Source organism: Sitophilus oryzae, unplaced genomic scaffold, assembly GCF_002938485.1.
Source record: "Sitophilus oryzae breed Bouriz unplaced genomic scaffold, Soryzae_2.0 scaffold_1393_pilon_pilon, whole genome shotgun sequence".
Classification (NCBI taxonomy): domain Eukaryota; kingdom Metazoa; phylum Arthropoda; class Insecta; order Coleoptera; family Curculionidae; genus Sitophilus; species Sitophilus oryzae.
In genome coordinates, this window is record NW_022146052.1 from 1,510,549 (window position 1) to 1,524,455 (window position 13,907).

The window sequence follows — 13,907 nt, forward strand, 5'->3', positions numbered from 1 at the left end:
GTCAGCCAGTCATCAGTACCTCAAAATTGACAAGAAACTTTGTGTCACCATTAGTTACGCGGTATGAAGTTAGCTAGTTAAAAAAATACTCTGAAGGAATTAATGATTTTAAAAAAATATAACTTACAACAAAATTGATATACTTGAAAGGAAACAAGTTTATACTTGCAAATAATGTTATATATAAATATTTTATCTTTCTCAGAATAACGAGTTTCGCTGTAGGACCCGTAATTCAAATAAAATGCGTGACAACTTTATTATGCCACCCATACGTCTTCTAACTAACCTAATGGATATTGGCTTCGTTGCCATAAAAACTATAAAACTGTCTAGGTATTATCTTAGAAAAAATTATATTCTATATAAGAATACATATATTTCATAAAATAAATTGGTGACAATATAGAAGATAGTCTATATTTATGGAGCTATTCACTTTGAAAAAATACTTTAATCAAATTTACATGTCAATAGAACGTTTTTAATAAAATACATTTTCCATATTTTTAGGGACCTCCTGGGGAAGCTATAAGAGGTCCTCCAGGACCTCCTGGACCGCCTGGACCAGCAGCTGTTGAGGTATGTTTCCAATTTTAATTAGTTTTATATACTCTCCCTTATTTACATTACGAAGTAGATACACTTTATATAATATAAAGCCGCTTCTGATGTTTTATGTAAAATTTATTTAGTTATTTTTTTAATGAAAATAAAAGAAATATACCGTGCTGGCAACTTTTACTTTTGGGTCGGTATTTACATGTGTGGAAGTAAGTCGCATAGGGATCTCATTCAGACGGAGTGAGAGAAATGCAACCGTGTGCTGTTGCGGCGTTGTCACATTTCTCCAGTAAACCACTTATTTTTAAAATACTTTTTTTTGAAGAGATAACTAGATAAAATCATTAGATATGTTTCGGAACATCTGAAATGGAATTATTGGAATATCATTAAGGTGTCCATATTTTTTATAACGAGAAAATGTCAGTAATCGCGATAATTTATAAATCCAACTTTTTAACACATATCACGCGATAACTCAAGAACCACTTTAGATATTGAAACGGTTTTTTTTATTTATTTTGAAGTTCGGATCTTTTACAAGATGTTTAAATGAGAAAAATTCGATAGGTTTTTTTTTCATTCAAAAATTAAAAAAAAACGTCCATTTACTTCTAGTGCATAGCAATTTTTAGCAATCGTGTAACTTCTTTATTTATAAAGATTTTCACATACTGTCTGCGAAGAAAATATAGTAGAAATATTAAGAAAGTTTTTGAAAAAAACTACAATCAATTATTTCTAATGTATATCGAGATATCGATTTTTGAATTCAGAGTTCTAATAGCGCGACCACTGTCGAACACCAACTCAATTCCACTTATTTTTACCAAAAGTGCAAGTGTTTCTAACTTGCATTTAAAAATTTACAAACTAAATTACAATTTACGACTCGTTAATAAATAAACAAATAAAGTATCACGAGACGTAATTAAATTATAACGCTGAACACATGATATACCCCCTCCTCTAGAATTTTAATTACTGATTGGGTCGGCCGGTCGACCGCGACGAATCTGCTGTATCCCCTTCCACGTCTCTTAGCAATGTGCACAGATTCTCGGTTTATCACATACGTTTGGCAACGTTTATGCTGTTCTCTCTTTGTTCAGTACATTATAAACGCATTATATTCTTCTTATGACGCGTTCTCACGACTCGTGTACTTGGCAAATATTTTTATTCGCCTACAGGGTCTGGCGGAAGTGCGGCGTAGTTTCTATAATAAATAACTTAGAAATTCTAGGTATAGATGCTTGACGCACCGTGTATACCCTGTATACCAATTACAAATGTTTGTGAAGTACACGAGTCGTGAGGATGCGCCTTTACATACGGAAATCTCGACCCAAAATTAACCTTTGCCAGCCCTTAGTATATTTCGCATAACGGGTAGTGTATCGTGGTTGAAAACATAGGAAATCGCATGCAAATTTTAAGTCCAAATATTGGCTCCCTTACTAATTTTACAGCGAACTCGTAAATAAGTGTTTTAAAGGTCTGCGTATGCTAAACACACATGCCTATTTTGTACAAGTCAGTTTCAAGTAATTTAAGAAAAACTGCATCTATTTTTAAATTCAAACTGAACAGGTAACAATGCAAAACCAGGAAAATGCCAACATACCTTAAGTTGTGAACCTATGATTTTGTAAAGGTCGAATTGTATTTCCTAAACGTGAGGCTTTTGCCTATTTGTAACAATTTTAAATTACAAACATTCATTTCGGGTACATTTAATTTTATCTACTATAAAGTAGTAGCGTAAACAGCACAACAAATTGACAAAATCAGTTGGAGGACTTAAGATATGTTCGTGTGTCTTATTCGACATACGCACATCTTTAAAAAACCTATTAACGACTTTATAATCTAACGGCTGTAAAATCAACAGGGCAGCCAATATTTGGACATCTCAAAATTTAATTAACTAAAATTAAAATTTTAGCATTTATATCATTAACCGAGTGAATAATTAAATTAATTGGTAATAGAAAAATAATTTAGTTTTTTGTCTCCACATTGTAGATCTTAATTACACCATATTTTTCTCTTTTGCAAATTATATTGTTGAAGCCCTTTCATACACGAAATATAATACTAAAACCTAAAATAAAATCATTATCATCATCCTCATCATTTTCAGGTTATTCAACCATTTTCAATTATGTGTAGTCTCCCTCAAATATTATTTTTGTAGTTGGGCCCATTGTTGTATATCGTTGGCTATGGGTTATCCCTGCTAATTTCCTAATAGCATGGTTCCATCTTAGATTCTGTCTTCCTCTAGGTCTCTCTAGATATTCCTCGTGGGTACCATGCTGTAATTTTCGTGGTTCATCTGTTGTTGACTATGTTTATTATTTCACGGTCTTTCTTGGTTATTCCCAGCATATTTCGTTCCATTGAGCGATATGCGACCTGCAGTTTCCTTATGATGCCCGTTTTAAGTGTCCAGGTTTCGCATGCCTAGGTCATGACAGGTAGAACACATTAGTCGAATGTTTTCTGGTTAGATAGAGTGGCACTCTAGATTTGAATATGATTTAGTTCCTTCCATAATTACTCCATGCTAACTTAATTCTTCTGTTGATTTCTGGTAGTAGAGATCCGGAGCTGGTGTATTAGTTGTCCCAAACAGATATATTCTTCTACTATTTCCAGTATTTTATTATTTATTAGAATGTTTATTCTTTCCACTAGTTCGTTGTACATTACTTTAATTTTTGCTAAATTCATTTTGAGACCCACTTTATTGCTGGCTGTATTTAGTTCATTAATTTATGCTTGTAGTTCTTCAGGACTATTGGTAGTCATCAGCGAATTTTAGATGGTTAAGATATTCTCCATCTATTTTTAATCCTTTGTTAGTCCAGTCCACCTGACGGAAGATTTCTTCTAACGTTGCTGTAAACAGCTTTGGGGTTATCGCGTTTCCCTGTGTACTGCTTTGCCTGTTGGGAAATATAGCATACATTTTATTTGGGACTATTTTAATAATCAGTAGGATTTGAAACATCACTTATATTTTCTAAAATATGTTCTAGTACATAATTAACAACTAACAATTTTTAAAGCAAAGCTTTTATATAGAAATAAACATGGGGCTCTTGAATATCGTTATATCGCCTTAGGTCACGTGCACGTACAACAATTTCAATTAAGTTTTCATAGGAAAAATAACAAACACCGCTGCACCGCTGTGCACTTCATAAAACAGCGAACTTACGAAAAAAAGGATGATGGGAGCAAAATAAACTGCACCGAATTAAGTTATAACTTGAAAGCGGCGGAAAAGCGGAGAGAAAATTATATAGCTACTCATACGCTCCATATTATATTTTGATATTCGAAATAAAATATAATAAAGAGTTTATTAAATTGAAAATATACACAAATAGACCAGCAACGTATCAAAGGCTTTCGGAATTTCATTTTGTTTCAATTGTGTTATTTAATTATGCTTTAAATATTATTTGAACAAATGAACTGGAACGTTGATAATTTTAAATGAATAGTAAAAATAGAAATATTAGATGGAAAAAAAACGCAACGAAGAAAATTTTGGTCAAATTTAAAAAGTGTTATATTTTTGTTATTTTTAGCCCTATTTTTATGAATTTTTTTAGCAGGCTGTATCTATAACTATATCATAACTATATCTATACCTATATCAACTTTAATTCGTAAACTCAGTTTTTTATAAACTATAGTATTTGGCATATTATACAGGGTTAATCGAGGGGTTGTTTTTTACCTTAACTTTAACACCCTGTGCAATAATTTCGTGTGGAAATTGTCCTAAAATTTAATTTTACGGTCAGAACCATGTCTCTTGGGCATTTTACTTTTTGGATCACGTCAATATATGTCTTGGTTAATTTTTAAGAGCGAATTGAACTTGCCACCAACAATTTGCAATTTTTTTAATTATCACTTTTTTTGATGTTATTTTGCAATATGACTGACAAGGCGGCTTTTGTGATTATTGTGAACCAAATACTACTATGAGCTGCCCATCATGTCCGACGTTCGGTAAACGCTTGACAGGAGAGTTAGAGATCGCGAAGCCGTACCAGCTTCATTAAATAAACTTTGCTTGGTCCTTAAAGATGATTGGAAAAATATAACGTAATATGATATATGCAGAATCATTGACGGTATGAACAGAACTATACAGGTAGTTAAGCAAGCTAAGTGTTGCAATACAAAGTATTAGGGTATTTTTTACATTTGTTATCTGTTCATATACTTGAGTTTTACAAATGTTTTCTGTAATATCTTTATTAATGTTCATTAAAACCCGGGCTGTATAACGTTTTTTTTTTAATTTAGTATAGAGTATCCAATGCAGCGTATTATGACGTAACCACAGTAGTCACCAAAACTATCTCGTCATATTAATAAATTACATCAAAGTAATGATAATTGAAAAAATAGCAAATTCGCTCTTAAAAATTAACCGAAGCACGTATTGACATGTATCAACAAACAAAATGCTTAGGAGTCGTGGTTTTGACCGCAAAATTATATTTTAGGAAAATTTACACACGAAATTATTGCACAGGGTGTTTTAAAGTTAATGTAAAAGGACAACCCCTTGATTAACCCCGTATAATATGCCAAATACTAAAGTTTATAAAAAACCGAGTTTAGAAATTAAAGTTGATATAATTATATACAGCTTGCTAAAAAATCATGGAAATAGAGCCAATTTTTTTGGCATCTAAGTATATATATTTTTTGCTTCATACCAAGTGACATTCAAAATGCAACATCTTTGGAGAATTTATATGTGTATATTCGATGTATTTCGTCGAATTTGTATAAACGTCTGTTTTAGTCGATGGATGATGCGGTTTTATAAATACATCTTGCTTGCGGTATAAAATAAAAAATATCGTCGCGCGTCGCGATGAACATTTCGATAGTAGAGAGTGTGCATTCTTCTCCTTTATTTGAAAAAAATGTATAATAAAAGTTGGTTTGATTATTTTTTAACCTGTTGCCTTTTTTGTATATATTACTTTTGTAACTGCAAATTAATATTTTAAATAAAATATTAATTTCAAAAAAAATTAATATTATTAATATTTTAAAATAATAAAAAAAGAAAAAAAACTTTATTGTGCTGGTAAAATGTTAATTGCAGTTACTTATTGCATCCCCTTGGTATAGACGCCATACTACGCCGCTGCATGTAGAATACATGAATATACTAGAATATCCCAGTTTTTACGAGATGTAGTAGTAGAGGACTAATCACTAACTACTTAGTGGTAGGCCAACATGTCGAACTATAGTGAAAATTAAAGAACTCTTCATAAATGTTGCATTTTCAATGCCTCTTAGTAATATTTTAGGTATAATTAACGAATATAATTTTTTAAACCTGAACCCTTATACAGGGTCCGGCAATAGTGCCCTCATCATGTGCGCGGGTCATCTGTAGCTCCTAGAATAAAAAAACTTGGAAATTTTATTTAAATGCAAACCTAAAGTAAGTTTTAGGATGTATTTCAGAAATATATTTTAAGTTCTATAGGGTGGCTTAAAAAAGTGTGAGTGGATTGGAATATTTTTTTAATGGAACACCCTCTATATTATTGCATTTTTGGCTTCCTTTCAGACTACTTTACATAATTCTAAGATATGAGTAAATATATTTCGATAGTTTCGATGTTAATAAATAAAGAAGAAAAATAGATTTTTTAGCCTTTCTGAAAAAAAATTAAAAATACACGAACTGTCCTGCAATTAAAGCTATATTAGGTATTTAGTTTAAATGGTCTGTAGTTGCTTTGCATAAATATCGTAATCGTAAATTATACATGATGTTCAGAAATTCTACACCAAACTTCATAGAGTTAAAAATTCCAAACTTTCTAAAATATATTTCTTTTCGTTTTTTTTAATGGAATTTTTTTAATTTATTTTTTCAATTGATGGATAATTAAAAAATGGACATTTTTTGTGTTTAGAGTATTTCAAAATCTTTAACGGTTTCGCAGATATTCGCAGTTTTATATTTCATATGGCATTTTCCACAGTAAATTTTTATCAAAGCCACCCATTAATTTTTCTCTCGTTTTTTACCGTTGAGAGAGCCATATGAAATAATACTACGTGTAGCTGCACATTTTGAAATGCTTTAAATATAAAAAATACAAATTTTTTAATTCTCCATTTAATAAAAAAATAACATACAAGGCGTTTCGTTTCAAAAAAGAAAGAAAAATTATTTTATATTTTAGAAAGTTTGGCGTAGAATTTTGAACATCCTGTATGATTTAAGATTGCGATATTTATAGCAAACTAAGTTTAGAGCATCTAAAGTAAATACCTAATATAGTTTTAATTTCAGGACAGTTCTTGTATTTATAATATTTTTTTATGAAAGGCTAAAAAATTTATATTTCTTATTTATTTATTAATATCTCTGAAACTATCGAAAATTATTTACTCATATCTTAGGATTAACGTAAAGTAATCTGAAAGGAAGCGAAAAATGCAATAAAATACAGGGTTTTCCATTTAAAAAAATAATCCCGTTCCACTCACACTTTCTTGACCTTTTTTTTCCACCCTATAGAAGTTAAAATATTTTCCTGAGTTTTTTATTCTAGGAGTTACAGATGCTCAACGCACTATTGCCGGACCCTGTACATGGATCAGCCCAGATAGATATAAAGCTCTTGAATATCGTAATTTCGCCTTAGGTCACGTGCACGTACAACAATTTCAATTAAGTTTTTCGTAGGAAAAATAGCAAACACCGTTGCACCACTGTGTGCTTCATAAAACAGCAAACAAATGTAAAAATGTATGCTAGAAGCAAAATAAATTACCCTGAATTAAGTTATAACTTGAAAACAGCGGGAAAGCGTGTACAAAATTATATACGGGGGATGTCCCAATATTCCATGGACCCAAGTTCATTGGACACAATTTACCTCTATACAAAAGTACTTCGTTTGTCCGCCAGAGGGCATCAAACTTTGAAAAAATAAACAGAATTTTTCAGATATTTTAAGAACTGTTATTCCGACTTAAATGAGATTTAGGGTGTCTATGTTTATCTAAGTGTTTTAAAATTTGACTTTCACAAAAAAAAAACAGAAAAAAACGGCTTCCCTTCGGTGAAAACTACCTCCACCCCTACATAAATTTTAGTATAAATATTTTCCAACTCAACCGACGACCGATGTTTTTTTCGTAAAACGATCCCTCTATAGTATTTACTACATTTTTTGTATCTTGTAAAATAACACCACATCGCATAATTTTTGAGAAAAAAAAATTTTTAAGTATGTATTTTTCCAAAACAGACCTACAAAATTTACAGGAAGTTCCAATATTCCGTGGGCATAGAACAAGTACGTTTTTTTTAATCAAAATAAGTTAATTGCACATAATTTACCTTTATACAAAAGTACTTCGTTTGTCTGTTAGGGGGCATCAATACGAAATAAACCCGAACGTTAATTAATTTAAAATTTCCTATTTTTTAAGCTTTTTACGAAGCTTAATGTCAAATATAATTTGGTTAGCCACATATTATAAAATTTCATATTTTTGCCACCTAGATTATTAGAGCATAATAGATTTTATTCGTCTTTATAGCTTCATGTGACAAAAAAAATTGTCGGTCGTCGGTTGGGTTGGAAAATATTTATTCTAAAATTTATGTAGGGATAAGGGTAGTTTTCACCCTTCCCGTACTTTTTATTAATTTTTGTAAAAGGCACGTTAAGGAACTTAGCAAAACATAGATAACCAAAATCTCATTCAAATCAGAATAACAGTTCTTAAAATATATCTGAAGAAATGTGTTTATTTTTTAAAGTTTGACACACCCTAGCGGACAAACAAAGCATTTTGTATAGAGGTAAATTGTGTCCCATGAACTTATTCTGATTCCAAAAATACGTAGTAGTTCTATGTCCACGGAATATTGGAACACCCTGTATATCTTACTCATACGTTCTATACTTTGATGTTCGTATTAAAATGTAATAAAGAGTTTATTAGGCGGGCTACGTATCAAATGCTTTCGGAATTTCATTTTGATCCAGTTGTGTTATTTAATTATGCGCTAAATTTTATTTCAACAAATAATAAACTGGAACGTTGATAATTTTAAATAAATGTTAAAACTGGAAACATAATTTTTTGTTATATTATATTGAATGACTCGGTTTGGGCAATATTAAACATTTGAATAGAAAAAAATATAGATTGTAAAATTATGTATCATTAATATTTTTATAAAATATTAATTTGTTTTTATTTTTATTTAATTTATGTTATTTTCATTTATTTTTTTTTGTTTCAACTAATAACGTTCTCAGAAAAAAATTAGGGATTTTAGTTTTTTAGGAATATCTTTTTTACTCCCCTATTTTATATAAACACTAATAATTAATTTAAAAATAATCAGGCCGAAAGTTTTCAATGCTTAGAATACTTGGTATATGGATATTGAGGTCTGGATCTATATTTGAACCACTAAAATTGTTTGCTTCTGAATTTCAGCTCTTATTTGCATATCCCAATCTATTTCTAACAACTCGCCCTTTGTTAGAGGGAATCTTGCCTTCTTTTATAATCATCTCATATCGATCTTAATGAAAACAGTTGAAATTATTCTGGAAGCTCTGTTTTATTTAGTTTATTAGGTCTTTATTTTTTAAATACTAATCAAATATTTAAAAATATATGATAAGGCGATTATTATTTTTTGTTAGATAAAATTTAAAATTTTAATATAAATCTACTTATGTCTTTATATATTTCTATTACTTTACTCCGTAACAAATGTTGACTGCCTTTTTAATTGAAATAATTATTTAATATTTTAGATCTGATGCTCATAATTTTTTGTTGTCTGGATATACAGAAATATCCTCGATATATTAAAACTATCCAAATCAATAGCATTTAAATTTCAGTCTCAATTTGCATATCTTATTATGTTTCTAACAAATAGCCCTTTGCTCGAGAAGGTAGCTATTTTGGCATCTCTGACTTTTCAACTTATTGCCAACCAAATGAGCAAAATCTGAATAACTAAGTATTTTAATCATTGTTTATATCATACATCTATTTAAAATAATATCTAAATAAACACAATAAATTTAAATAAATTCATACCTAGCTTTAAATTACTCAAATAACTGAAAATAAATATTTCTTCAAAAGCATATTAATAATATTGCAGGGCAGTTGTTCATGTAACGTAACATCAATTCTGAGCTCCATGGGAATCACTCTACCATACTCCCCTGCTCTACCGGCCCTTCCTGGAAAGGAAGGAGTACCAGGATTACCAGGAGAGCCTGGTAGACCTGGCGAGAAAGGATCAGTGGGACCAAGAGGAGATAAAGGCGAAAGAGGTATAATTTATAGTATTTATAATAGAATTTATAAACATTTTTGGAATAATTAGGTGAGAAGGGTCCACCTGGACCACCAGGACTTCAAGGATCTAAAGGAGAACCTGGAGAGGATGGTATTCCTGGCGCACCGGGTCCACCGGGACCGGCCGGTCCACCAGGTCCTGTGGAATTTGAAAATATTGATGTGAGTATTTTTTTTAAATTTTTGTCCATATTTTTTTCTGGATCGTTCGATTTTTAACATTTGATAGATTAATTTTATTACAGAAATCAATTTTGGATTTCTTTAAAAACAGAACAAAAAGATATATTAAATTGACAAACTTTTGACATAAGATTGTTTTAAAGATGTCAAGTAATTTAACATGTGTAAAGCGGTGATGTGCATTTTAATGTAGGCAAAAAGACGTTATCCTACGATTTGTTTCTATACCGGGTGCGTCTCAAAAGTGGTTTAGCCCTATAACTTTTTATTTTTTCAGATAAAAAAACGAGATTGTGCATATTAATATATGACATAAATTAGGATTTATTGACGTATTCAATTGTTTTTGGTCACTTCCTGTTTAACCGGAAACGACTACAACTTTTGATTTTTAAATGACACCCTCGATATTTTTTTACTTTATTCGATAGAAATTGACATTTTGAATAGAATGCCATATCATATGTCAAATTTTGACATTCTCGCTTAATAAAAAATCGTATTTTAAAATTCAATCTAGAGTGCCATGGCTATGTTAAAAACACTATTTCTTAATCAAGGAGCCTTGGACAACTAGATTTGATCGTCTAATGTTTTTAGTGTCTTGTCCTGGCCAGTTAGAAGATGCTTGAATCGTATTTTTAATAATATCTAATTATTTTCAAATGGAACGAAGGTGGCTCATTAGCATTCCAAATATGCTAATGATATTCTTACGAATAATTTGGTACCACACACTTGGTATTTGGAGTCAAATTTTCGTTACAAACCGCAAGTTATATTTTCAAATAAACCATATGCGAAAATGTTAAAAGTTGACATATGATATGTTATTCTATTCAGAGTGTTATTTTCTATCAAATTAAGTAAAAAAATATCGAGGGTGCCATTTAAAAATCAAAACTTGTAGTAATTTCCGGTGAAACAGGAAGTGACCGAAACCAATTGAATATGCCAATCAATCCAAATTTATGTCATATACTAACATACCAAATCTCGTTTTTTTTAACTGAAAAAATTAAAAAGTTATAGGGGTGAGACCTCGGGTGAGCCACTTTTGAGACACACCCGTATCGACTATATTCCCTATAGAGGCCTTTCACATGATTTGGGCTAACGCTTGGTCCTACGTGGGAGACAAAAGCGCGCGACTGGAGGGGTGCGAGCGACGCGTTTTTATTAAACAACGTTTTCTTACGAAGTTGTCTATCCTAGGTAGGAGAACCGCGCGATGTCGCGCGACTGAAGCGACATCGCAGGCGATTGAAATATGTCGCGCGCGTCGCCCGCTCGCTTTTGTCCCCCACGTACGACGAAGTAAGACGGATTTATTTATTTTATATTATCTCTAAATATGGATTTTATTTTGTCGGCCGTTGACCGCTGTTGTACGCAGTCATGCCAAATCTTAAATCGTCCTCCAAATTAGAGTAAAAAGTAATTATACTGATTACTTATTTAATTACCTATGCTATTCTTATTTTGTTAATATTCCCTACCCACCTTTGATTTGCACTGCACACTACTGGTCTAATGTTTATTATTTACAACCATTGGGAATGTATTTATATAATATTTTTAATAGAGAAGGTGTTGCATTTAACATATGGCGACGTCATAAACATACTCTGCATTAGATACTGTAAATTTTCCTTCGCGGATAGATTCTCATATTCGTGGCGCATAGGGAAATATAGCTATTATTGTAAAATATAGTGTTTCTTTCCAAAGTTTCAGTAAATAAAGACTAGAATAGAAACATCTCATAGTGTTTCAAATAAAAATAATATTACTACTGCAGAATTTTTAAATTTTTGATGTAGTTTTGGCTTTCATTTATTATATATGCCTTACAGACAACCACAAATATGTTGAAAAAAACTTTAATAATCAGGACTTTGTAATTTGTACATTTGTACGATTGTAATGACGTGGTTATTATATTATCCACTATCGATACTTTCGAGATGCACTGTGGGCAATTATGAAAAAGTTCTGAGTACCCAAAAAATTTATTACAGTGTGTAAAAGCCTCCATAACAACAACAAGTTAAAAGTGTCATATCATGGATCACTGAGCGATCTCTTTCTAACAAACACAGGCGTTAGGCAAGAATGTGTCTTAGCGCCTTTCCTATTCAATATATTCATGGTAGCGCTCTCCATTATAGTGAACAGCAAACTGCAGGAGAGAGGTTTGGACATTAGATACGATGGCGGTCTGTTCAACATAAAAAGACTCAGGGCAAAAACACGTACAAGATTCATCACAGAACTTCAATACGCTGATGACTGTGCTCTAGTTGCAAATACGTTACAGTTGCAAGAAATGTTGAACACATATACATGGATATACGAGGCTATGGGACTTAAGTGAACATCAATAAAACTTAAATCATGTGCACTCCCCCGGAGGATCACATCAGTGCTATAAAGATCGGAAATGAACTACTGGAATATGTAGCGGAATTCAATTATCTCGGCAGTTGGATTTCGGAAAGGACCAATGTCGACTCTGAAATTCAGCACAGGATTAGCAGCGCCTCAAGAGCACACACTGGTTCGCTCTTATGGACGTACGTGGCCAAAACCTGTATTTTATTATATCAGTGAAAATGAATGTATCAGTTAATATTTTTTAGTAAATCTATAAATATTTAGGCGTTTGGAGTTGCCTAACATATAAAAAAAGTGCTTTATCATTAGGCGTTTTCAATGATGATTGTTCATTAGAATTTAAAAGTGTTATTTATTTACCAATAATTACAAGGGTATTACTTTATAAAGGTATTTAACAAAAATTGAAAAAAAAAACAGATTGAAGAATGGTTAGAACATAACCGGTATATAGTTCATAAGCTAATAAATAGATAGATACAGAGTGGCCTATTAGTGTGAGAAAGTCCAATATCATCGTTGTAGACGAAAATATGAAAAAAAGTATTATATAGATATTTGCATGGTTTATAACAGTGCATATCCTAAAAATATTTTGTTATATACAGGGTATCAAAAAAAGTAATGATAAAGCGTTGTCTTTTTTAAATCACAGCTCCCATTTTTCTGTACATAATTCGATTCAGCATAAAATTGTGCATATAGGACACTATTTTTATTTGGAAAACTATGCGGTGTTGCCATGCTATTTCTTCTTTATTAAAATTTTGGTTAATAATAGTAGGTACCTACATATATCCGAAAATTGGTTAAAACCTGAAGTTAATTTATATTTGTTAATATCTAGTACTATACTATGTTAATACCCTGAACTTTACCAATATTTTCTTAACACCAAAGAAACGAGAATAAATTTGTGAAGAAAAACTCACATTAATGTGTGCCGGTTATTTTTTTATGGCGTGGCTAACAATGTAATATTTAAAATACTCTATTTCAATTTTTTAAATGCACATTTCTTAGCCATGCAACATTTATATAAAACTTTTGTTTACGAAGACAATTTATGCTGAATAGCAGATATTAGCAGCTAATTTGACATGGTTCTTAAAAAAGACATTATGAAGTTTCATTTAAGTTAAAAACAATCACTTAGTTCAGCTTCGATATCCTTGATTTAGTTATGTATAAAAATATATTTCAAAGGTACAATATATGTTGATATTTTGAAATGGTTAGTATTATTTTTTTTTCATTTTATTTATCAAAACTGATATTATATGAGGAAAGTATACGTGCAGTATAGTCTAATTATAATATGCACTATTTTATATTATTTTGAA

At 30.9% G+C, this 13,907-nt stretch overlaps 1 protein-coding gene across 9 annotated transcripts in view; it reads left to right on the top strand.

Annotated features, from left to right (window-relative positions):
* Positions 1–13,907, top strand: part of LOC115875628 (collagen alpha-1(XVIII) chain-like) — a 955,759-nt gene that overhangs the window by 708,548 nt on the left and 233,304 nt on the right. For all 9 annotated transcript variants that reach the window (XM_030891132.1, XM_030891136.1, XM_030891133.1 and 6 more), the window contains 3 exons: positions 514–582; positions 9,785–9,959; positions 10,013–10,146. In XM_030891132.1, the coding sequence (XP_030746992.1) occupies positions 514–582; positions 9,785–9,959; positions 10,013–10,146 (378 nt within the window). The remainder of the gene's footprint in view (positions 1–513; positions 583–9,784; positions 9,960–10,012; positions 10,147–13,907) is intronic.